The sequence below is a fragment of the Idiotropiscis lumnitzeri genome, chromosome 12 (genome assembly GCF_059441095.1).
Source record: "Idiotropiscis lumnitzeri isolate Australia: NSW breed Sydney's pygmy pipehorse chromosome 12, RoL_Ilum_1.0, whole genome shotgun sequence".
Taxonomy (NCBI): Eukaryota; Metazoa; Chordata; class Actinopteri; order Syngnathiformes; family Syngnathidae; genus Idiotropiscis; species Idiotropiscis lumnitzeri.
In genome coordinates, this window is record NC_142402.1 from 21,879,671 (window position 1) to 21,903,734 (window position 24,064).

Genomic DNA, 24,064 nt, shown 5'->3' on the forward strand with positions numbered 1-24,064 from the left:
CGGCGACTGAAAGTGTGACGCCGAAGAAGAAAAGGCAAACGCGCGACTTTTGTTAAGTTGCGACCGAATGACGTGAACGTCACGACTTGATCGTTGACCGACTGAAGCGACTCAAGAAGACGCCAGAGTGTCAAGTCAACTTTATTAGCGCAACTTTGTCAAGATTAAACAAGCAACAAAGCGCCGACGCGCAACGGCCACAGACGCACAAAAACAAGAAAGCAATTGATCCACTGATCTTTTTGTCGACTTGAAACGCGCCAACAACATGCCGAGCGAGCGCGTTTGCGACGGCGGTCCGACGGTGCAAATACGACGCAAACATTTTCATTCACGAGTGACTTTTCGTCGGCACGACGACGTGAGCCCGACTTGACGATGTCGACGCGTGACAACAGACTTTGTGTCTTCTGCAACGACAAGGAAATGGATGATAGAAAAATAGAGCGTCTAGCGCTAAAAGCGTTCACATTCACAAACTAAGACGTCGACGTCGGCCCATTTTCTAATCGTGCGCCGCCGTGGCGTTAAAACGTGACGTTAACATTCAAATCATCCGCTTCCCGTTCACGTGACGACAAAAACGACGGACATCCAAAAGTGCAAGCGTGATCGCGACGGTAAAACGTCGGCTTCACTTCTTAAAAAGCGTTCAAGGAAACGTTCAAAAGTCATTTCTTTCAAGTTTTTAACGCCTCCGCTTTGTAGACGTTCAAAGTTGGCGGAAGTGATCCAAGGTCGACTCAAATTGCCACGAAACATTTCTCGGAAGCCAACGTTTTCCTTCAGAGGAGACGAGAGGACGTTCCGCCAAGAAGAGTTTTCCATGAAGAAAGCGAGAAACGAAAAAAAACCGGATGTAAAATATTCAAGGAAACACGAAGCTCATTTTGAACAAACACGAACGCCGCTTGGCCGTCAACTAGTTGGAGTTTTTTTTGGCGCAGCACTTTTTAGAGCAATTCAAAGTTCTTGTCCGTCGTTTTCAAGGAACTTTCAACTTGTTCCTTCCTTTTCATTTTTCAAGCGATTTGAGGTCGCCGTACTTTGCAGAGCGTCAAAATGCGGACGCGTCAATTGAAGGAGCGCACGAGCAAATTGTGTGGCTTTCTTTTTTTGCGAGCTTTTGTGCCGTAAATGTTGAGCTGGTGATCGGAAGGCTTGACCGACTCAAAAAGTTTTGGCGGCGTAGCCTGACATGATGACGACGTCATCGTGACGATTGTTTCGATATGCTGTGATATGAAGTCAAAGCTAACGTTTTTTTTTTCTTTTTTCAATCAAGTTTTTCTTTTTGGGTGCGTTTTCACCGTGATGAGAATCTGGTGAGCGTACGCGTGTGGTGTGCGGCCACACACTCAGTAGACGCACAAGTCGGGGAACTTCATCTCGTAGATCGGCACCGACGGGTGCTGGGCGTGGCCCGAGGACACGGACGCCACGCCGGACGGACTCGGGGGCGGTCTGAGGGGCGGTGAAGAGCAAGTCGTGACGTTAGCTCATTGCGACGCCAGCGTGGCGTGATGACATCATCAGGTACTCACCGGATGGTGAGTTCGAAGATGTGCGCCAGACGCTCGTGTAGCATGTTGGCCTGCACGCACACGCACACACGCAGGTTAGCCGAGCGTCGCCGTCCCTCTGAAATGCCTTGTCAACAGTTTTGCCTCCTTGTAAGTACCTTGGACTCGCAGTGCGCCGCGATCTCCTCGAACGGAGCTTTCTGGAATTTCTCCATCACCTGACGTCGACGCTCGCGCTCTTGATCCTCCAGGACGCTCGTGTCTGACCGGCACGCACGCAAGGAGCTGTCACGTTTGTGCATTTCAAGTCTTATTGTGAATCCGTCAGCAGCTTACCAATGGCTTTCTTCAGCGTTTCAAAGGTGATCTCCTCGGCCAGCTGCGACTAAGCACACACACACGCACGCACGCACGCGCGGAGTTTTATGGCAAAAAAATCAATTCAATAACGCAAATGGTGGGCTCAAGACAACTTTACAAATCTTAGAAACAAAACGAATTCATTTAAACTATTGTAAAAAAAGATATTAAAATGTTGTACACAGCTATGCCTTGAGATATGAGCTTCATTTGTTCTCTGAGCATGCTTGCAACTCAAATCCTGAATTGAGATGCTTTAATCCGCCCCAAAAAATGTCCTTTGAACTTTGTGGAGGAAAAGAATGAAACCCTTTTGCTTGACTTGCGTTGAGATTATGTTGCTCCACTTGGGGCAGAAGAACACCAATATTTTTCACATCATACAAATCATTCTTGGCAGAGGATGAAGAATATGTGACAGCGAGTGCGGTACAAAACAAGTCGGATGTATTTGACGTGAAGCAGAAATAAATGTCAACTCAATGACTGGCTACACTTGCTCGCCATCACCCCCTGGTGGTAAAAAGTAGGCAGAAGCGAGGCTAGCTATTAGCGGGCTAAGTCGCATCCCGGCGGTACGGACCTCGTCGGGAAGGCTGCTGGCCAAGATGTCCACTTGCAACGAGACGGTGTCCACAAAACTTTTCCTCCTGGTCAGGCGATCTTCATCTGCGGGACAACACGAGGTTAGCATCTCAGGGGGCTGCAAGCGCTAACGGCTAACGCATCAAGTTCAGAGAAAGTTGTCGGCCTCGTCACTCGCTCGACCTTTCTTTTAGCTCCGACGCTAGCACAAACTAACAGCGTCCTCCGACCACAACATCAAAGAAACAGGAAGTCATCTACTCACCGTCAGTCCACGTGAGCGGCGGACGGGCACAAGTTGTGCAGCATTAGCGTGGCAAACAGGAAGTGACTAAACGGGCCTCCAAAGCAGAGGTTCTCAAACTAGGGCCCCCGGGTGGGGCGATCGTCGTCATCACGTTCAAAAAAGGCTCACTCACATGCGGTCGCTGTCGGCCGGCAAGCTTGCGTGTCCAAATAGGATCGATTTGCGTATTTTCAAATGATCCGTACAATCACGAGGACCGCGAGATCGCAAGTGCTCGAAACGGCCACGAAGTCGCTCAAAGGCCTCTGACTTGGCATTGGGAGAAAAACGAACATTGCAGCGCACAAATATTTGGGAATTGTAGTTGGGGGACACAATTTTTCTGAATAAGGCCGGTGGGTCGCGGCCAGAGGTGGGGGAGTGACCGGCAAAAAAAAGCTCTCAATTGTCCAAATAGTTGCCTTTTTTTTTTTTTTTTCTTCCACAAATCGATGCCGCTGGACCGGCTCGTCATTTTTAACCGGGATCGTTGGCTCGTTTTCGGTTCTCCCGGGAAGCCCAAAAGTTTGAGAAGCGCTGGTCTAAAGGTCATGAGGGGGGTCTGTTGCTACGGTGACTGCAGTTGCTATGGTTACCTCTGGACGTCTGTTTGCATTTGTGCAGGATTTTTCCCACTGTGTAAAGCACTGTCAGAAGAGGGAAACAAAGTCACGCGACACTCGCAGACGACCGAGAACACGTCCACAAGTTTGAGCGGACCTCGTGGACCACGAGTCGGGTTTGTCAACAGAACTTTGATCTGAAAACACGAGCAAGCATTTTGAAATGTCACGGCAAAAGGCAGGAGAGGACAGGAAGAAGAAAATAGAAAGTCGAGAAGAAGAATGGAAACGAAAAGGAAAGACATTCTGAATGGAAAGAGGAAAAAAGGTGAAGGAAGAGAAGGGAGTCCGTGACGGGAAAGCAAAAGAGAAAAAGCGGAGGCGGCGAAAGTCGACGAGGCGCTCGCGTTACCTGTGACCTGCGGCACGTACGGAACGTTGAGTCTGTCGGCGTTGTAACCGGCCGCCGCCAGACTGTCGGCCATGTCGGCGCTCTGGAAGAAGAGCGCCGCGTCGTCCTTGTCCAGGCCGTCGGGAAGCCTGCGCACGCCACATGAAGAAAGGACGACGTTGAGGATGAGGAGGAGACGGCCAAAAAGAGGAAGACGGTCGACGTACGAGCACTTGTCGCGGAAGACGTGCTCGGGGAGAAGGTAGGGGGCGTCCATGTTGCGCAGCTCGATCACCTGAAAGTCCACCACACCTCACTCAAAAAGATTCCCGCGATTTGGCCGCCGGCGTAAATGAGCCTGACAATCGCACCAAAATTTGTCTTCCGAGTCACAACCGGTGAAAAGAAACAAACAAAAATGAAGACGACAACGGAAGGCCGGCGATGAGACTCGAAACACGAACGAAGGCCGGATGGGATGGATGCAGGCGTGCTTACCTTGCTGACGTGCTGGCAGAAGGCGGTGTTGGCGATCATCTGACTCAGGAAGTTGAGGTACGCCGCCACCAAGGCCAACACGCCACAACGCAGCCACATGGAGAGATTCTCCTCCGTCGACAAAGCCATGTCCTACGTTTGCGCACAAGACCAACACGTGACCCCGAAACACGCTAAATCCTAAATTGTGGCCTGACACGCTGGATTGAAACCTCAACTGCATCGTGAAGCCAAACTAATTCCGAAATTGGAACCCTCAACCTTTTTTTCTGGAAACGTTAATCCTAACTTGCAGCCCTATTCCTTCTTTTGCTTGAAACTGCTTTAAACTCACAGTCACCACTTTTGTCACTCAGACAAGTGTGAAGCCCGAACCCCGCTTGGAAGCCCCAACTCTAATTGAAAGCACAAAACCATAAACCTCGTTTGAGACCAAAGCTTTCTTTCTACTCGAGCGCCGAGCACAGCGCGCCTTCACAAGCCACAGACACCCCCACACACACGTTCTTTTGGAAATGTGTTGCAGTTCCACTCCAAGACACAGGGTGGCGCTATGGCTGATCATGCCAAAGACAGCGCAGGGTGGAATTTCCTCCGCCTTTTCTGGCCAATTTTGACTGTCGCACAACGAACAAACATCGTGCCTACTCGAACAAAGAACTAAATAAATAAGCCCCCCCCCCCCCCCGCTCTCCTCTGTGATGACGAATTAAATGACCGCCTTCTACTTGAACCTCCAGAGCTTCGTTGGAAACTGTAAGCTCGTTTCAAAGCCAAATATTGCCTCGCACAACTTTGGGCGGCGCCGACCTGCAGAGCGACGGCGAGGCGCACGAGCTCGACGACCACGTCCTCGTTGGCCAGTTCGATGGTGAGGACGGCGAGCGTGGTGAAGAGCAGCTCGAAGTTCTTGTGCACGTTGTCGTCCTCCTTGCATCCCAGGTAGATGTGGCGGTACAGCTGCTGGCCGTGCTGACGCACACAACACAGCCACGACTCAGCCGCGCCACGACACTTTTCGGGTTTCCGGATTGACCAACCTTCTTCATGAAGGTCACATCCTGCTTGGAAATCTTCTCCCGCTTGATTTTCAGAGCCGCCACATCGGGGATGATCCTTCGGCACACACCCAGGCAATATTAGCGGTTGCATCCAGAAAGTAGCAATTAGCACCCGGCGTTATTTAGCGATTAGCATGTTAGTATCGTTTACCATGTCACAATATTTAGCGGCATTGAACAAATGCCACGTTGCATTATTTAGCAGCAAGCACTTCAATCAGCTTGTGACATTAGCTAGCGTTGACGATTTAGCATGTAGCATCAGTCGACATCCAACGTGCAGCAATTAGCATCGAGTTTGTCGCATTGTTGACCATCTCGCATTTAGCATTTAGCATACTTAGCACTGAACATGAAGCAATTAGCGTGGAGCATTATTTAGCATCAAACAACTCAAAATGAGCTTTTCATACGGAGCAATATTTAGCAAGACGCTTTTAGAGAGAAGTAGAAGTACGATTCAATATCAGGCATCTGAAACGCAGCAGAGTGTCCGTGGCGCGTTATTAGGAGTCCCGTTGGAATGCAAAACAGGACACGCCCTGCTGGAATATGATTGGCTGCTGCATCCCGAGGGAAGGGCAAGCTTTGAAGATGAAATGTGACGACAATGTCTAAATTAAAAAAACCGAAACAATCCCGATTGTGAGGGGTTGGTTGGCGGACAGCGAATTGGGACGCGGCCGATCCCGGCAACGCGACACGTGGACGGCACCTGATGCCTCGGAGTTTGGCGCGGTTGTCATGTCTGTCGATGATGTTGTGCAGGATCTCGAGAACGAGCTGACGCAGCTCGTTGTCCTCCATCAGCGAGATGGAGAAGAGCGGGTCCAGGAAGGGGGACGGCAGAGCACCCGACATCGACTTGGACTTGAAACCCGACGTCACCTGGAAGCACCAATCAAACAGAACAGAACCTTCATTTGTGACCGATACTTTCTCTCGGAACTCCGGACGCCGAGCTCCACTCGGGAGAAGAAGCTCATGTTGGCAAAATTCCGAAAGTAAGTCTGCATTGCGCTGACTGACCATGATGAGGGAGCTGAGCAACATGGTCTGGATCCTCTTGGTCCCCTGATGCCTGAAGCCGTCCCGTCAGTCGTGGAAGGTGAGAGGAAAACAAACGTCAACGGACAAACGTCAGCGTTTGCCATGTTGTGCGTGTGTGTGTGTGTGTGAGCGGGGGGGGGGGGGGGGGGGGCTAATCTTGTTGTGGATTTGCTGTTACCTCGTTTGTTGGAGTCGCTTTGACGTGCTTGCAACTCACCCGATCTTGACGGTGTCCAGCGTGTGGCACGGCGTCCCGTAGACGGGCACCCTGCCCATGATGAACATCATCACTTCGGCCCTCTGGTAGTCGGGCAGGTTGCCCCCGAAGAATCCTGCCGAGGGGGGGGGCAAGCAATGCGCGTCAATCGGGCGCGCGGGGGCGACGGGAAGACGTCCGAATGCGTACCGATGGTCTGAATGATGGCGTTCTGCACGATGCGCTCGTCGCTTTCCTTGCCGCGGCCCGACGCGGCGCTGCTGGCCGAGTTCCTGCGGGAGCTCTCGCCCAGCTCCAGGTCCACGCTCATGCGCAAGTGTTTGAGCAGCGTGTTGAACACCTCCAGCACCGTTGGACCTAAACGCCACGTGACACGCATGATGCGCTTGCACGACTGCCATGGCCACAACAAACAGGCTAGCACCCCACGCCTCCGAGCTACGCTAGTACAAGCTACATCAGGGCTGGGCGAACCTTTGTGCTCCGGGGCCACATTTCACTTTGAAAGACGGACAACGTAGGAAAGGTTATAAAAATAAAAGGTAAAAAATATATTCGTTTATGATGACTATTGCGTTGATGAATTATGAAATTGGAGTGAAGCAGCAACAATGCAGCCATTTTTAGCCATCTGAGAGGGCGGCCATTTTGCCACTTTTTTTTTTTTCCTTTTCCATTTTGTCACTTTCTGATGACATCACAGTCGCTTTGGGCTCAGCTTAATTTATTGAACATGAACCGACTCTCCATTATTTAAAATATAATCAATTCAATTGAGAACTAAAACATTTGTCTAATTTTGCACAATAGTTTGTTTCAATAAATGTAACTGTGATGCCAATGAACACGAGTCTGATTTTTACATGATGGAAAAATGAAAACATTTGAATTTAATTAGTTTATTCCAACAATAAAATAAATTGTGCTTATTTTCATGTGATTCAAAAATCACAAAATTTATAATTCATTATTTTACTAACATGTTTATGTAAAAATAGATTTTAAAATGTATTTAATACATGAAGATGTGTCTAACATTTTTTAGTTTGTAAAACAAAACATTTTTAAAATTTATTTACAATGACATGATTTTACACGCATCAAATGTAGCACAGGAGTAAAACTGTCTACCTCAGAAAAGTATTTTTGTTCAATGAGTTGCTCATGTCAAAGTGTTTGCTTTCTTTCATTATTTCCATGACTCCATGAAGCAAGAATTTAATGAGATGCATGAAAAGGAAAACATCTCAAAGATGCATTTTGAAGAGTGGAAAAAACAAACATGTAAATAAAAGTGGCGGTGCGACTTTGCCCAGCCCTGCTCGACCACACGACGACACGACGTTGCGCTACGTCCTGCCGGTGACGTTTGACGGCGTACCGAGCCACAAGTTGGGAGGGGCGCCGTGTTCGCCGTCCGGCCCGGAGCCTGCTTTGCACTCTTGGATGCTTCCTGGCCAGCAGACATTTTGTTTGTTTTCCCAACACGCAGGCGGTCAAACACACACACACACACACGCACACACACGAAAAGCAGGAATGTGTTGGGAAGCACAAACCCAGTTACACACGTGACCATTTTTGGAATGTTGTGGAGTGAGGAGAGGTTATCTCCTATTTAATGTCCTCAATGTATCCCATGATGGAGTAAAAAATTGTCTAAAGCTCCAATAAAAAATGAGAATATAACAAAAAAATACAAATCTGCAAAGGCCAAACTGAGTATTGTCTGAAAAAAAGTTCCGTCTCACATGATTCATTTTTTTTCATGTCATAACGTGATTTCAACTTTCACGTTTTAACATGACAATGCGTGACGAAGCGACACGGTCGGTGCGACGCGTCTAGCGAGTTCTTCATTGGTTGGCAAATTGCTTTGGTCAACGACACACTTTGTTCCATGTTGAGTTGGACAGTAAGCTTGAAGTGGGCGTGGCCTATCAGCCGAACGAAGGCTCGCCTTTTGAAAAAGTCGGTTAGCTCGCTCGTACAGTATGTGGCGGCGCCGCGGCAGTTGTGATGATTTGAGAGGAGGAGGAGGATGATGAAGGATTCCCTCACTCCCAAATCCCCGTCTCGCCGCTCTCATTTAAAAAGTTGAGCTCCGAGAGCAGGCGAACGCGGCAAGACTCACCCACGGAGCCCTTGGCGGCGATGGCCACCGTCTCCAGCAGCACTTGAACCATGCCGGCGCGCACCCTGGGGGTGCTCTTGTTGTGCGTGTCCAGGTGGCCGAGGACCTGCTGGATGACGTGGTGAGAGTGCTGCGCCTGCGACGCCGTCACAACAACGACACCGTCAAGTTGGGGGCGGGGCAAAAAGTTGGCAGCTGTCAGCTAATAACGTCGGAGTCGTCATTCGTGCAGCAATTAGAGACGAGCGTTTGATGCTGCTTGTTTTTTCCTTCAGCCGTGACTTAGAACACAAAACATCCTCTTCCCTTTCGATTTGTGAGGGGACTGCTGAATTCTTTCTTGGTTTTGGAGCTCAGAGACTTTTCATCCTTCTCCGCGCTCATCAATTGACTCACTTCATTCAGGCAGTCTTTCACTTTGCCGGCGAAATGCAAACATATTTGGGGGCATTTTGTGTTGCAGTTTCGCAAAAGGTCAAGAGAAAAATAAAAAAGGACGTGTGACAAACCAGCCCGGAATTGTGGCTTCGATCTGATCAATATGCTGCAGAGGTCGAGCAGGGGGACATTAAAAAAAAAAAAAAGGGTCGCAACCTTGGCGGGCCACAATTCCACGGACGGCGACGGAGCCGCTCGACGCTCATGAACCGTATTGGCAACTCTCGAATTATCACGGTAAAGCCGACTGATGTCCACGTCGGCCATTTAAAAACGCTTTAAAAAAAAAAAAAAAAAAAGTCTTTGTGGCCATTTCCAAGCCAAATTACGAAATATTGATAGCCCAAATCTTAAAAGATAATATGAAATAAAATTGTATTCATTTATTTCCTAACCAAGTGGAGTAAATATTTTTGAGCCTCAAATTTGGTGCATGTTGCTCAGCGCCGCTTTGTTGTACGCTAACCAGGTCGTAAACAAATGCGGAGAGCAGCAATTCTTTTCAGCGGTCAATTAGCAAACCACTGACACCTTTTAGAAATGGAAGCGTTTGTCTCTAATGTGTCTGAAAGCTGATTAAGCCTCAAGTAATTAACTCGACAATTCAATTGTCAGCCGGTGCATCATTATTGCAACAAGATTCTCCTGAGCTTTTTTTTTTTTTTTTTTTCAATTAAGTATCGTGCAATTTGTGCCTTTGTGTTGTTCCTCGTCTTGATTAGATTTAATTTTTGCTATTAATGCATCCTATTTATGATTAACTAATGACTTTGAATGTATTTGAGGGAAATCTGCATAAGGTGCACCACCGTCGCTGTGATTTCATCAAAGTGTGTGTGTGTGTGTAACACAAATCGGGAGACTTCTACTCAAGTGCGGGTGAGCTCGACGAGGACGCTGACCTGGATGGAGTACATGATGATCCTGAAGCAGGAAACGGCAAACTCGTTGGGCTCCCACAGGTGATGGTTGTCCAGGTGACTGCGGATGCAAAAACATCTCGTCGTTAAGTCACGCGTGCTCATGGCAAGTCCATGTCAAGTCAAGGTCACGCGCCACAGATGGCGGCCGACAGATTGACACACCGACCTATACCCCTCCGCCCGCATGGCGACCCAACACACTCCGCAGGCTGGCGTGTCTGCCAGCCACAGCTGCCGCTCGCCTTTTGATGACGAAGGCGGCAGCTGGCATGACACCTTTCACTCCCCGAGGTCTGCTGGTGTTCTGCGGCAAGTAGAGACGGAGGAGGGGGAGGGGGAGGGGGGGGCGTTACCTGTCAATCATACGGACTCAACTACCCCAATTGGAATAAATGAGCTTTACATTTCCCAGCCAGCAATTGGCCAACCGCTTACTGTAATTGCCTCTTGGTGCCACAAGGTGGCAGCAAATCAGGCTCCTCAACTCACTTCAACATCGTCGCTGGAAAACGAGATACCGCCAAGACCAGGGAGCTTTTCAGTTTGTCACAAAGCATTGGCTAAGCAAATACATTTCACGTGTCAAAATTTGCGACACTTCACGATACAGCGAAGACTTGAAAATTGTTCTGAAAAAAAAGTCTGAATCATGTCGAAAAGGATTCATTTGCAGGCGTCAAATGAAAGATGAATTTGGCCTAAAAAAAAAAAAAAAAAAAAAGTAAGCACCTCAGGCCAGTTTGACTCAACGACATGAAATGTGGAAGGCCACCCAAAACATTTCAAGAAGACAGAAGAAGAAAACAACTTTGGCCATTCTAGTCTGAAGCGCTCGGTCATGTTCGGCTCACGATGTCCACTTCTTGAAGTCCTTTCAAGACAAACTTGTCTCAGGGACAATTTGAAAATTCAGCCTTGTTGACTTCACAGCATGAAATTGGGTAGACACGTCTATCATGAGAAGACTCGAATGAAAAGAAAGTCGCAAAAAAAAAATCAAAAAACATTCAAAACCGGGACGCTCCTTGTAGCAGACACAAAAAAGCGCAGCATCCATTTTCAGAGGAAGCCGTCAAGCTGCAGTCCAACATGACGTCAATGTGAAGCCCCCAAACCTCCTCCTTCCCCCACGATGAACCCCAGTGTTTCTATTTATAGCAACGATCCTCCCCCATGGGACGACATGAAGCCTGGCCAGTGACACGAAAAGAGAGAAGCGCCGCAGTCGTTAAAAGATTTGGCGCCGACGCTTCACGAGGTCGACCACTGGAGGGCACAAGAGCCCCGAAAGCAAAGCAAAGGAGACCACCTTGAGATCCGCTTTTGATGAACACGCGAGGCCAGACCTTCACAACATTTAACCAGAAACTAATCACTCATTTGTTCTCACTTCGCACGAGCCACCGAACGGCCGCAAGGGGAACTCATCACTTACACGTGCGTGCGTGCGTCGTTTCCACGCACGTTGACGCGTGCGCTTGTGTTACTCACACGAGCACGGGCCTGACGGCGTTGTTCATGTTGCCGTAGGCGGCGCGTCCCAGAAGTTCTCTGAAGCAGCTCTCGGCCAGCGTGGACGGATTCTCGTCGCCGTCTTGACCCGACACGCACGGCGTGCTGAGATGCCCCGCCCCCACCCTGACACACGCAACAACAAAAAAAGGCAAAGTGAAACCAGAAATTATTTTCATCATCGATTGGTTTGCCCGTCAATGATTATAGCATCAGCCGATATCCGCTCAAACAACATTTGTTAATTTCTCTTTTTTGGTCAGAAGGGAAGACATGATTTGTCCTTAAAAGTGCAGAAAACGCCCAAACTAAACAATCACGATTCCGTTATTGTTTGCGTTTGGCTTGGAAAACAAAAATGAATGTTTGCAAAAGTCTCATTTTGAAATGACACAAAGATCATTTGGATGATTTGGGTTGAGAGGCTTGGCTTCCGAGGATTTGGACAATTTTCTGTTAAATTAGGCCGCTAAGCGATTAAACGATTGTCCAAACGATTATTGATTCATTTGATAATGGATTGTGGAGGTGCCGAGGGGGTGGAGCCTTTTGCTTCGCGCTGTTAATCTTCGGCAACACTTTTTGAGTCTTCGGCTTTGCACTTGACATCTTTTTTTATGTCAGACTTTAATTTTAGAGCTCTGCAAATAAAGTTGAATTGAGAAATTCCACGTTTCACAAGTACTTAAAGAATTGGTACGCAGTACGAGTTCAGCGTCAAGTCTTGAAAATCTTTCACAAACTGCACGGCGAGGTCATGTGGCGGCAACAAGCAAGGGATCGGATAGGGCGCCATTAAAGATGGCAGACAGCGGCCGCGCCGGGCCCATCTGAGCCGGATAATTGGACACCAGCGACATCTGGAGACGTTCCAGTTGGAACCGAGCTCATCGTGCGGAGAAATAATCACCCTTAAGAAAAGCTGCCAAAGGAGGAAGACAGAAAGGAAGGAAAATGTCTGGCTCCGTCTAAAAATGGACTTCTGTTGACATGGAAACGACGTCAGCAAGATTGCAAAAAAAAAACAGCCGAAGCCAAATCATCTTTCCTCCTTGGAATGAATGGAAATGTCATGAATGTGTTCCAAACGCAAAACACAAAAATCGAGTCCAAAAATTGGACGTTGTGAAAACAAACAGAATGAAAACCAATTCGAGAGTTTTTGCCACATTGGATCGATCCAACGCCGATGCTTCTGGTGTGCCCGTTTTGGCCACCCGGGGGCGGTAGAGGACCGGCGGGCACTTTGGATTTAGGTCAAGCTTGTCCTCTGAAATAGAAAAAGTTCTGGACAGGGACAGCGTAGAAGGTGCTGTGTCCCTGCGCGTATATGTAGAAAAAAAAAAAAAAAACTTTGGGACTAGCCAATCACAGTCTACTTTTGTCCAAATTACAAAATTTTAATATTTTGAAACAGACAATACGTTGCTTTGCATCATTTCTTCAGTAAATCTCAATTTCCAAATCAAAAAATATAATAATAAAGAACAATCAGGTAGCAACACTGTCATATTCTCCCAAAATCTAATGACGGCTTCACAGACTTATGCTTTCTCAAATTTATTTACAAGCGTGTAAATAAGTTTTGCAAAACAGCAAAATGCTTTTCTGCAGATGAAAAAGTTGTCAACTGTGAAACACAACACTGCCGTCAAAAATAAAATCCAGTTTGCATTTTATGATTTTCATCTCCAAAACTAAAACTTGGCTAAAGAGGAAAAAAAAGAAAAGAAAAAAAAACCTGCACTCACCGGTAAATAATGTTTTTGGGTGAATTTTTTTGTTCCGATTTATTTTAAGTGAAGATTTGATGTCTCGTATTGTCGTTGCAGTATTTGATTATTGAGTTTTTTTTGTTTTGTTTTAATTGATGTATATTTAATATGTTATGTTGTACTGCAATGTTGTGGAGCAGCCCAAACGGGGACTGGAGTTGAGAATCGGCATTCGCGCTCACCTTCATATGCGTCGCATCAGCCGCGAGCTTGTCGTCTTGTCAAATCAATATTTAATACATCAGCCAATCACCTGAAAAAGTGTCAGGTGGGGAGGTGGCGGTGTCGCGCGTTACCTCTCCACGTCGTCGGCGTCTTGCATGTTGAAAAGCATGGACGGGATGAGTTTGTCCATGTGCTGCGGCTCCCAGATGATGGCCTGCAGCTCGTCGTTGACCGTCTTCCGGACCACCCCCTGCAGACCCTTGATGCCCGCCACGCGGATCCTGACGCAGTCGGGCGCAACGTTAGCTACTACTTTTAAAAACTTTCAGATCAACGTCGGCATCTTGACACATCCGTACTTTGACAATTAGTGCACAAGTACAGCGACTTGGGATGTCACCATTCACTCGAGCACCAATTCGACTTTCCGAGTTTCCCATTTCCATTCAATATGAACAGCTTTTTTATTTTTTAAATCGCCGCCTTGCTCGTCTCGGTCCGCTGGTGCGCCGCCGCAGCCATCCGCAAAAGCAATTTGCATTGATGTGGAAAAAGTTTTGTCGGCTTTAAAATGGAACCTAAAACTATACGCGACGTTGAGTTGCACAAATTCGATCACACCATCTATAAATAAATACTTGAAAACATATTTTAATTTCTTTTTTTCCATAATTTAAGCAGTTTAAATCGTTTTTCGATGGAATCTTTACACCAAATTGAATCTGAATCCCCTTCCACTCCAAAACGAAACTTCCTGAAACGGTATCGTGACGTTACGTGTCGCAATACGCATCATGCGAGCGTCCGTCTTTTATTGCGTCGAGGTACGGACCTGGTCCTGGTGTCCGGATCCTCGTGGGTGGAGTGGCACATGGCGCTGAATTGAGACACAAAGAAGTCGTAGCGCCGGTGGTAGGATGGAGTGTCCTCTTCAATGTTGGCAAACTTCACAAACTGGAGAGAACAAAAAAAAAAAAAAAGCTAATCAGCGACAACTGCACGAGCAAGACCAAAATCACCTCCAACATCGGCAAAATGGGAATTTGCACGCTCGGAAGCGGTTTTCAGTGATCTTTAACTCGGGAGAGGTTGTTAACCCTCCTCACTGGTTATTATTTTGGTTTGTTTTTTTTTTTTTTCGTATCGCCGCAGCTCAAAGAGGAGACGATATTTAAATGTCTGCTTTGGCTTGGTGCCTTATGAGCAGCTTTCAAGCTGCCATCTTTTTCTTTTTTCTGCGCCGTGACGCATCGACGAGCCCACGCCAACTAGACGCACACACGCACACGCGCGCGCACACGCTTGCTTCAAAAGAGACGTGGCCGCATTGTGAGGAAAACGTTATTAACCCGAGAGCAAACCCGAAGGCGCCACCCCGACCGCAACCGAGCCGCTCCGGCCTCCGTCAGCCTCCAAATAAAATCCCAAAAATAAATCAATAAAAACCACATCGCTGGCCTCCTGTTGAGATGAAGCGCCTGCAGTGGAAACAGCCCCAAACAAAAAAAGAAAATTATTTTGGGCCTCACAGTCAAAAGATCTGGGTTTGAGTCTCGGTCGGAAGACGCGTGCCCTCTCCCAGGCCGACGCGCGCTGGCGACCGCTCAATGATTTCCGTGACCGGTCCATTCTTTATCTTTTTTTGTTTGGCGGCAAATCCAACATGTGGCTGACCTTGGCTGGTGTGTGAAGGTCTGACATTTTGCCGGCGGCTATCGCGAGCTCATAATAATTGGAATGCTAACGAGCGTCGTGTTCCGCGGGATGTGATAAAAGCCATTTTCAGCGGCAGCGTTGCCTTCAATTAGCGGCTTAAGCGCTAACGTGCACCTGCGGGCTGACTGCTCGCCTCCGTTAATTGTCAAGAGGCCCCAAAAGAAGAAGTTCAAAAGCTTTTGGAGATTTCACCAAGGGGACTTTCTCATGAGAAGAAAAAGAAAAGCAGCTTTTTGGGGGTCCACGTTTCTAAACAGAAATTGCAGCGGTCAAAACAAATGAACGAGCAGCGCCCACCGATATTCTCGCCAGAGTTGCTTTCACGACGTGCATTCTCAAGTATTTCAAAGAAAACTCAAACACGTTTGTTGATCGGCTGCAAAGTAGCGCTCGCAGCAAGTGACGAACGTCCTCATTCGTCAGGAGTCAGACGGCATCGGCGTTGGGCATGTGACGTCCAAAATCTAATAGATTACATCTTACTCGTTACCTTCATGCGAAAGTAAAATGTTTCTTTACAGTACTACTGTCTTTGTGGAGTTACTCAAGTTTTTTTTTTTTTTTTTAATAATTTACGCACGTAAACATGCACATTATTTTGAGTCAGGCCATGATTGGCTGTTGTAGAAAAGATTGGCCGTCAATCAAAAAAAAATGACATCTTTGCTTCTTTATATTTTTTATGTCTTTAAGCGACTCAACATTAATATTTCACAACACAAAAGTAGCTTCAATCAAAGTGAGACATAATAAAAAGTTGACGTGTGACATCATTCTGAAAACGACATTATGCGTCTGCAGATAACCGAAGACGGCAACTTGGCTCATTTCTGTTAGCTCGTCAATGGAGATTTACATTGTGCATTAGCATTAAGCTAGGGAAGAATATTTTTGGGGTGTAAAGCAAAGAATGTGTAATATGTGCGACCGCTCCATTCCTAAATCGGGGCACGTATCCATCAATCTCACCGAGTTGGTCCCCAGAACCTGAAGGTCCGGTTCCCGGGACTCCAGTAGCTTGGCCACCATGTGCAGGAAGCTTTCCACGAAGGGTTTGATGCTCTGCGAGTGACAGGCCATCAGCAGCTGGTCCAGAGCCTCCATGGCAATCACCACATTCCTGAGCACACACACACACACACACACACACACGCACATTGGCTTTGGTGGCAACGAGACCAACATGGCCGCTCACATACCAACAGGCAAGGCAGTTGATGTGCTAACGGGCTGCTAAATTGTCGGCCGCTATAATCCACTCTTAGCACAGCTCCACGAGAGAACCTTAGAGGACAATCTGATCCGACGTCCCTCATCCCTTTTTCACCATAACCGCTTGAGAGGTCAATAGGTCGCTGTAGCATTGCCCGCGCAACTCACCCGTAGCGATGGCGCACCACATCACGGCTGAGGCGCTCCGCCAGGTACGCCCCGATGCGGTCCAGCTTCTCCGGAGCCGACACGGCGTAAAAGGTCAGCTTCTCCATGTCCGACTTGCTCAGACCATCCTGCGCCCGGCACAAGAACACTTACGGGGATGCTAACAAGAATGCGAAGGCTCTCATTTTGGAATGCACCAATCAGGACTCTTGAAGGCGAACCGGTCGTCGTCACGGCGACGTGTTTGCGTCTGAGACATTTTCAAAGTGATGGCAACCTCACCTTGGGGTCCTCAGGAAAGATGTTGTCCACCAGACGTTTGTAGCGAGGCCTCAGCGGCCCGCAGCAGCCACAAACTCCTGCAAAACAACAGCGGCCAACTGTTCAGCGGTCAGCGCTTCGGAAGTTCATTCAACAACGTTTGCAGCTCGTCTCAAAGGAGGGCTCACTAATTGGCTCCGGTAAAAAAGAGAGGTCCGTTTGTCGCCCTACGTCGATGCCAGCTCACCTCAACACGTGGCATGCTCGAGAAATCCGATTATTTGCGCTCATGTTGACAGCGTTCTTTTCTGAGGCGACCTGCGGCTGTGACTTCCACGTGACGCCGTCATGAGCGTCAACATGGGATCGGAGGACTTCATTACCCAGCGGCCTTTGCTCTCGCTCGCCCGAGAGGTCGCCACCCGCGCACCGACAGCCACGCACTCTAATGGGCTGCCTTTGGTTGTCACGGCAACAGAGCCCCATTGATACGGACGCTCGCCGTTCATTTGCGTGTCAACTTGCCGCCACTTTCTTGTACCGCCGCCGGCAGGAATCCTCATTATGGCCATTATTATTCGCGTACTCGTTCGTGACCCCGCTGGCGACGTTTGTTGAGAAGAAGAACGACGACGAGAAAAAGACGTGCCGCTAAATATTGATTGGACGCGTTAACTCACCGGCATTTCGGCATTTTTACACGGGAATGCGGCTCGCGATGAAATCTTGTCATTCCGTCGCGTGTACTGGCGCTTGAGAGAGAAAGAGCGAGAGCGTGAAGAAGCAATTGAGAGCCAGAATAAGCATCTCAAACGGCGTTTCATTTGAAGAGCAATAAATCGAGCCGTCAGAACATCGCGACCCCGTCAGAGGTCATCTGTGAATTTGCGTCATCGTGCGACAACAAGAGTCGGACAAAGGTTCCGGTACGATGCGCTCCCAGCATGCTTTGCGGCACGAAGCTCGCGTGTGCTAGCATTTAAAACGCATCTTTTGGCTCATTTCTATTTCTTCATTTTCGTGTGTCATTATTTGCGAGAACGCTATTCAGTTTGCTGTTGAGTCGTCATTTTAGTCTTGACGTGACGCGTCTTCCGCAACGTGGTGTTGACAAACGACACTTGTCCTTCGGCTGTTTACAACAAATTTGCCTCGTGAGCGCCACCATCTAGATCATACCTCATTTGAGAAGGTGAAGAGCCACATCTATTCGTCCAAAGCGGCTAAGGGAAGTACAAATCCGTTTTTACGGCGAAATGCGGCGATTGCGGCTTTTAATCCGAAGTTTTGTCGTCTGGAAATGACGCAAGTGGGACGGAGCGGCAAAATAGGTTCATGCGCTCATCTCTGCTCGCCGCACGATTGTCGAAAGGCAGCGCCAACTAAAAAAAGAAAAAAAAACTTTCTTACTCTTCCGCCCAAAGTGCATCTCTTGTAAAAGACGATTTGTTGCGTAGCTCGCTACATGGAACACTTGATATTGTATTTCCAAATCATTTACAGGGTCAGAATCGCAAATTGGATTTTGGTAGGAAAGGCCTCACATGTTTTTTGAAGCGTCTCTGGACGGCAGCCTCAACGTGCCGTCGATGAAACCAGTTAAGCTGGCAAAGTCACACGTCAGAGAAGTAGCAGACAACCTTCAGGTGTGTGTGTGTGTGTGTGTGTGTGTGTGTGTGTGTGTGTCATGGTTTGCGGGGCCATTGGCTGACACAACACGCGATATGAGCAAGGAACCGTTTTGGACACTTTGGACTCTCTCTTTTGCACATTTGTGTAGACGACAGACAACCAAGCCTGAGGTGGCAAGATTTCGGTGTCAACCCGGCTTGCAAAATCATTTCTGGGCCATCATAGTTGAACAAGCATTAAAGACGTTCGGACGGACTTTCCCCATTTCGATGACTGACAGAGCGGCATTTCATTTGACCTACCAGATCTCAGCAGCGCTCGGTCGTGCGTGAAGGTCCGGTCGGCGTCGGCGCGACCAACCCGCCCGTATGCCCTCCACGTCGCGCCGGACAATCGCACGCAGAAACACGACATGGCGGCGAGCGGTCGCAGACGACGACTTCACCTGTGCGGGTGCACGGGTCAACTTTCAAGCAAGGCGACGACGCGGGCCGCAAGGTGAGTCGCGACACCGGGGCTCATGTTGCGTACGCACAAGTAAGACGACACTTGGCGTGCACGTTTCGTGTGCTCCGCAACGCGCCGATTCGAACGCAAGCGACCAATTGCGATGCCACTTGTAGAAGGCATTATCGTTTGGAAAAAAAAAAAAAAGATGAGTAGGTTGGACAAAATAGGTAACAAGGCCAGGAAGGACACAAACTTAAATGTGCATCGCCACACAATTGATGGACATCATTTCGGGGAATTGCAATTCATTGGCTAAAAACTAATTGAGGGGGCCGATTTTGCCGCATGGAAAAAAAGAACTTCTTTCGTTAAATAACGTCATTTCTTGTTCAATCTCGCGATCGACAACATCCATATCGCATGTTTTCCAGAATCGTGCAGCCCCACGAGGAAGAAAAGGAGGAAGGAAAGGAGGCCAGATCAACTGAGGAAAGGTTGCATGTGAAGGAAACCAACGCAGCTAACGTTGAGCTTCTTCTTCCAGTGGCCCGTCTTGTCTCCGCCTCCTGAATGCCACCGTCATCCCGCTCACTCAAAAGAGTTCAGCCCAACAAGTCACGTATGTTGCGTGCGCGTGTGCGCAACCGCTGCGTAGAAGATCTCGACTTCCGCAAAAGACCAAGTACGGCCATTTAACGAGAAGCTTGTGAGCGCGCGTGTGCGTGTCACAGCGGTGGGCGGGACTTCATGTGGCATGAAAGACGAGCTCAATGTCGTCCAACGCTTCAGGCTTTCTGCCAATCAAACATCTGCTGGCCGGCAGCAACAACAAGACTTGACAAACATCGCGCACACACCGAGTGCTGTGACCTCATCAGTCTGCGCCCCGATTGCCGTTGGAGGGAGCGCCTGTCTCCTCCTGGATGCTGGCGTCTGATTGGCTGGTCAAACGCTCGAGAAAGTCGAAGCATGGACGCCAGGAAAGCTTCCGCACGGAGATGTGCAGCGTGGTTCTCAAAGCGCACACACGCACGCACACACAGTTGATAGCAAAGCAGCTTCCTACCCGACTCGTTGCTCTCCGAGTCCATCTTGCAGGAGATGAAGCGGCACTTGGCCTGCCAGGCGGACATTGATGTCTCTCTCGCTTGTGCTGTGTGTGTGTGTGTGCTCGCCCACTCCCTCTCTGACCTTGCAGTGTTTGCCCTCAGCCCGCTGCGGCTGAAGCTGCAGTGCTCCACAAAGCGCCAACGTGCAAAAGCGCACTCTCAACACTCAAATGCAGACATACACGCGCGCGCACACACACAACTGCTTACACGTGCAGTTAATGAGGGGGAAAGAAAAAAAAACGGAACGTGAAATTCCCAGTGATTGGCTGGCAACCAGTTCAGGGTGTTAGAAGACGGCTGCGGTCGGCGCTCGTTCAGATAATGGATGTGAAATTCCTCTCCTTCAACATTTCGGGAGCGAGTCAAACCACGGCGACTACGAAATCCGGCCCCATTGCACGTTTTCAGCAGAAATTGGTTTTTGGATTTTCTGCAACGTGATTGTTGGATGATGATGATGATCCATTGCAAGCATTCCAGAAACAAATCTACAAAATATCACGTCACGTTTCATTTCGCAACATTTGCTACAGAAACTTTAAAGAAGAGTTTAAAAGTACAAACTTCTAGAGTAATATTCCTTGCACCTTTTTTTATTTTTTAATTCATTCCCACTGGGAAAGACGATTTGACTTTTCTGAAGTTCTGAACGGGCCACGTAACGAATGCCCTTTGTTTGTCGCGCTCCTTGCGCGACGCTCTTCACGTTGGCGGCGGCCGAGCTGTCTTCCATAATGACTCCATTGAGGTGCTTCACACTTTTGAGGAGAATGAGCGCCTCGAGACGGAAACACGCGTCGCTCTTATTCATAGCGGCCGTCATCTACTTGCGGCTCAACCAAACGAGTGCGTGGAGGAACGTGTGCCCGCTTCAATCACCTGACCAACGGTGACAAGCGTCAACAACTCCGAATAAAACAAGATGAACTGAAGCACGAGTACCGGGGGGGTTGTTGCCGTCATCGTATAAATCAGAGCAAAAATGTTTCATTTATCCAAAGCTCAGGTAAGAAGGAGTTACTGGGTCCGAACATCTCCAGGTATTGCAGATTGTTCGGTGCTCAGGTCCGGCGGCACCAATTTGAGAACCGTCGCACAACTCTGTGTCAGTGACCCAACACAAAAAAGAACAACAAAGAACATTTCCATTAAACAACTCCAGTGTAAAACATTTCTTTGAGTATTTGATCACGTAAGCACCGGCTGGGGAATACCACGCTTAACCCTCGCCAAGTCCCCGCCCACACCGACGCTAAATTTAGCCGCTGCACAGTTTGCCCAGACACTAATCCGTCCGTCTTCCCGGATGGGAAAACACAGCCTCTAAGTCATTCCCGACAGTTTTGAAGCTCGCAGGTCACACAGGTTTGCTACTGAGGTCATTTCGCAGCCTGACACTCAAAACAGCAGCTGGAGTTCAACAAGGTGTCACTCAACGGCTGACACGCGCTCCAAAGTTCAAAAGTCCAAAGTCCAAAAGTCCGCTCGCTTGGCCTGGCTTGTCAATCATCTCTGGCATAATCCCTGTTGTTTCCGCCCCCCCACCTTAAAAAAAAAAAAAAAAAAAACATGCCAATGTATTTTCCTGAACTTGAAAAGTAAAAAAAAAATTTTTAAAAAGGAAAAACGTATATTGCACGTAAAACTACACTGGAATGGATTTTTGAACAGGCAGTGCACATCCCAACACGCTTGATGCTAATGAGTCTGATTTATTGAATGCCATATGTTCAATGTTTGCATTTTTCAAGGTGACAAATTAAAAAAAGAGCTCGATTAAGCAAGGCCGGAGGTGCGTTCCCCAGGCAGCTAAAAGTTCATTTCAACCCACTCAGCGAATTGGGCAAACGACAAAGATTGACCTTGAACGCCTCAAAAGCGCCACGACCAACTGTGCGTACTTACTTGCATCCGTGCAAGAATGAGACGAATATGAAGGAGACGAAAAAGGAGGAGGAGGCAAAGGACACCAAGAAACAGGCAGAGGGGAAGTCAAACCGTTAACCCACTTCGGTTTGACAAAACACTTCCCACTTTAGTAAGCCCATAATAAGATAAGCGGATTTGAGTAGTAAATGAGACAGCCAATGATCTTTGTTTAAATCAAAGTATGCCGCTTGCATCTCTCCCGCAGTCATGCACGGAGGCTTTCTTTCTTTTTTATTTGGGGGTGGGGGGGTGCAGATTTAATGAATAGGGCTGGAGGGTCGAGGCCAGAAGGGAACCGAGGTCGCGGCCGAGGGCGGGTGACTAACCAGGGTCACGTGACCAGCTCTACATTTCAGTTTGATTGTTCAGTTGTCTTATTTGAAAAACTGCATGAACTAAAGAGTGACAAGAAGTGATCGGAAACATTTCTTTTGAAAGTGTGTCTCTATAAAGAGGTCCATTTTTAATGAGCATAAATGTGTTGAACACACGTAGAATTGTAAAACTATACTGGTACTAACATGGTCTCCCTGTATTTCCACCAGTTGCGAGTGCGTCAGGAACTTAAAACACGTCTTTTGATAAGTTTGTATTAGTTTAAAGCGTGTTGAGCATGGTAATCCATGTTGTTCTTTTTCTTTTTAAGAAAAAAATCCACATTGTCTCTCGATGTGTCCCGCTTTAAACAGGAGTTCATTTGTTGACGCAACACAACTTCCCCAGCCGCGGGGTCCTTAAACGCACCACTAAAATGGGATCTTGGACTTTGAAAACGTTCTCGTCCACGTTTCTCGTATTCGTCTCCATTCAAGTTCCAACGTGAAGCTTTCCTGTTCTTACCTGCTGGCATGCTGGCGACGTCCAGGTGCCGCAGTGGCTAGTTAGTTAGCCTCCATGTTCCCTTCCGCCACCTGGCATCGGAATGGCTTCTCCGGCCACCACTTCCGCGTCTTGCCTCACGGCACCCGACTGAGCGACCGTCGTTTTCGGCGTCGGCGACACGAGCCGTTCCCGCTCCGCAGACGAGCAGCCTGGCGAGCGGCAGGTGGACGATTAGCCGCTCGAGCTAATGTCCGAGCACCAGCGCTAGGCTCCGATTCACGGTGCGGGAGGGGCGGGGGGGGAGACCTTCAAGGGGCGCGGGCGTCGGTGGACGGTCACAAGACAGACCGAAGCCGGCCGTCGCCCTCGCCTCAGACCCCTTTTCCGTGGAAGCAAAACACGGTAGTATTTCAGCGATGAGCGGAATACAGGAAAAAAGCTAAACAAAAGGAAGGAAGGAAAAGGAAACCAAAAGAACTCTTCCGCTCTTGGCATGCACGTCTCCGGAAAAACTCTCAAACAACCGAGGGACCATGAACGCACCGTGATGGAACGCTGACTCGCGCAGGTGTGGCCGCGCGCGCACGAGAGATAACGGTATGGTGACGTCATCACATGACCCCCCCCCCCCCCCCCCGTATGCGCTTGCTTGGCAATTTAAATGATCACATTATCGGTTGATTTATTAATCCTTTCACAAGCAACTTTTTAGTTAGCGACTGACGATGCTGACCTCTGAAAGTGATCTCGTTAAATCGTGAGACTTTCACGTTATAACGCGAAGCTTACCACGTTATCATGTTAAGGTAGTCGCGTTCAATTAGGAAGCTTATTCGCATTATAACCGGAAAGTTATCATGTTATATTGTGAAATTTATCACATAAACTTTATATATACAGTAGTGAGACAATTTTTTTTTCTTTCACTGGTGTCGGGCCAGAACCTATAAAGTGTTGGAACACAATTGCTGTTTTTGATGATGCCATGTTGAACAAACACGCTCCTGAAAAGTGACTTTGCATGTTGCAAGAATTGGGCCGTCACCAGCGATATGCCGTTAAGTTTGTTCTGCCGATGAAAGCAGCAAACGTTGCAAAGCATTTCAAGAATTCATTTCATTCAGAGTCTCTTGTTGCTCTTTTTCTTGTGCTCTTTAATGGTGAATCGCAAAAGAGAAATCGGATGAGCCAAATGTTCACGGTCAATTTGTCTCAAATGAAGCAACTTTGGCCTCAAGTATTTCTTTCAGCAATTGTGCGTTTCCTGATGACACTAGCGTG

General features: G+C 48.3%; 1 protein-coding gene across 9 annotated transcripts; it reads right to left on the reverse strand.

Annotated features, from left to right (window-relative positions):
- Nucleotides 1-125: 125 nt before the first annotated feature.
- On the reverse strand, nt 126-23,351 carry efr3a (EFR3 homolog A (S. cerevisiae)). 9 transcript variants are annotated; one of them, XM_088311968.1, is made up of 25 exons: nt 19,987-20,178; nt 16,860-16,936; nt 16,578-16,705; nt 16,167-16,317; nt 14,314-14,435; nt 13,613-13,762; nt 11,521-11,667; nt 10,009-10,087; nt 8,669-8,804; nt 7,916-7,987; nt 6,724-6,891; nt 6,535-6,649; nt 6,297-6,348; nt 5,983-6,155; nt 5,247-5,322; nt 5,017-5,178; nt 4,207-4,338; nt 3,936-4,003; nt 3,730-3,857; nt 3,351-3,401; nt 2,467-2,546; nt 1,860-1,908; nt 1,682-1,785; nt 1,545-1,594; nt 126-1,464 (listed from the first exon to the last, which is right to left on the reverse strand). In XM_088311968.1, the coding sequence occupies exons 1-25, from the start codon at nt 20,051-20,053 to the stop codon at nt 1,359-1,361; spliced, it is 2,643 nt and encodes an 880-aa protein (XP_088168094.1). In that variant the 5' UTR covers nt 20,054-20,178; the 3' UTR covers nt 126-1,358. The 9 variants fall into 9 exon arrangements, 5 of the variants coding, with proteins under 5 accessions (XP_088168094.1, XP_088168096.1, XP_088168095.1 ...); XM_088311970.1 differs by lacking the exons at nt 3,351-3,401; nt 19,987-20,178 and adding an exon at nt 22,802-23,349 and having other exon boundaries at nt 2,467-2,552; XM_088311969.1 differs by lacking the exon at nt 3,351-3,401 and having other exon boundaries at nt 2,467-2,552; nt 19,987-20,175.
- Nucleotides 23,352-24,064: the final 713 nt, after the last annotated feature.

Excerpts from the sequence above, each read along its gene's own strand:
- efr3a (XM_088311968.1), bottom strand. The coding sequence starts at position 20,053 with ATGTCCGCCTGGCAGGCCAAGTGCCGCTTCATCTCCTGCAAGATGGAC. Across the intron at positions 3,858-3,935 it reads GTCTTCCGCGACAAGTGCTC|GCTTCCCGACGGCCTGGACA; the intron begins GTACGTCGACCG and ends TGGCGTGCGCAG. Across the intron at positions 2,547-3,350 it reads ATGCAAACAGACGTCCAGAG|ATCGCCTGACCAGGAGGAAA; the intron begins GTAACCATAGCA and ends CCGCAGATGAAG.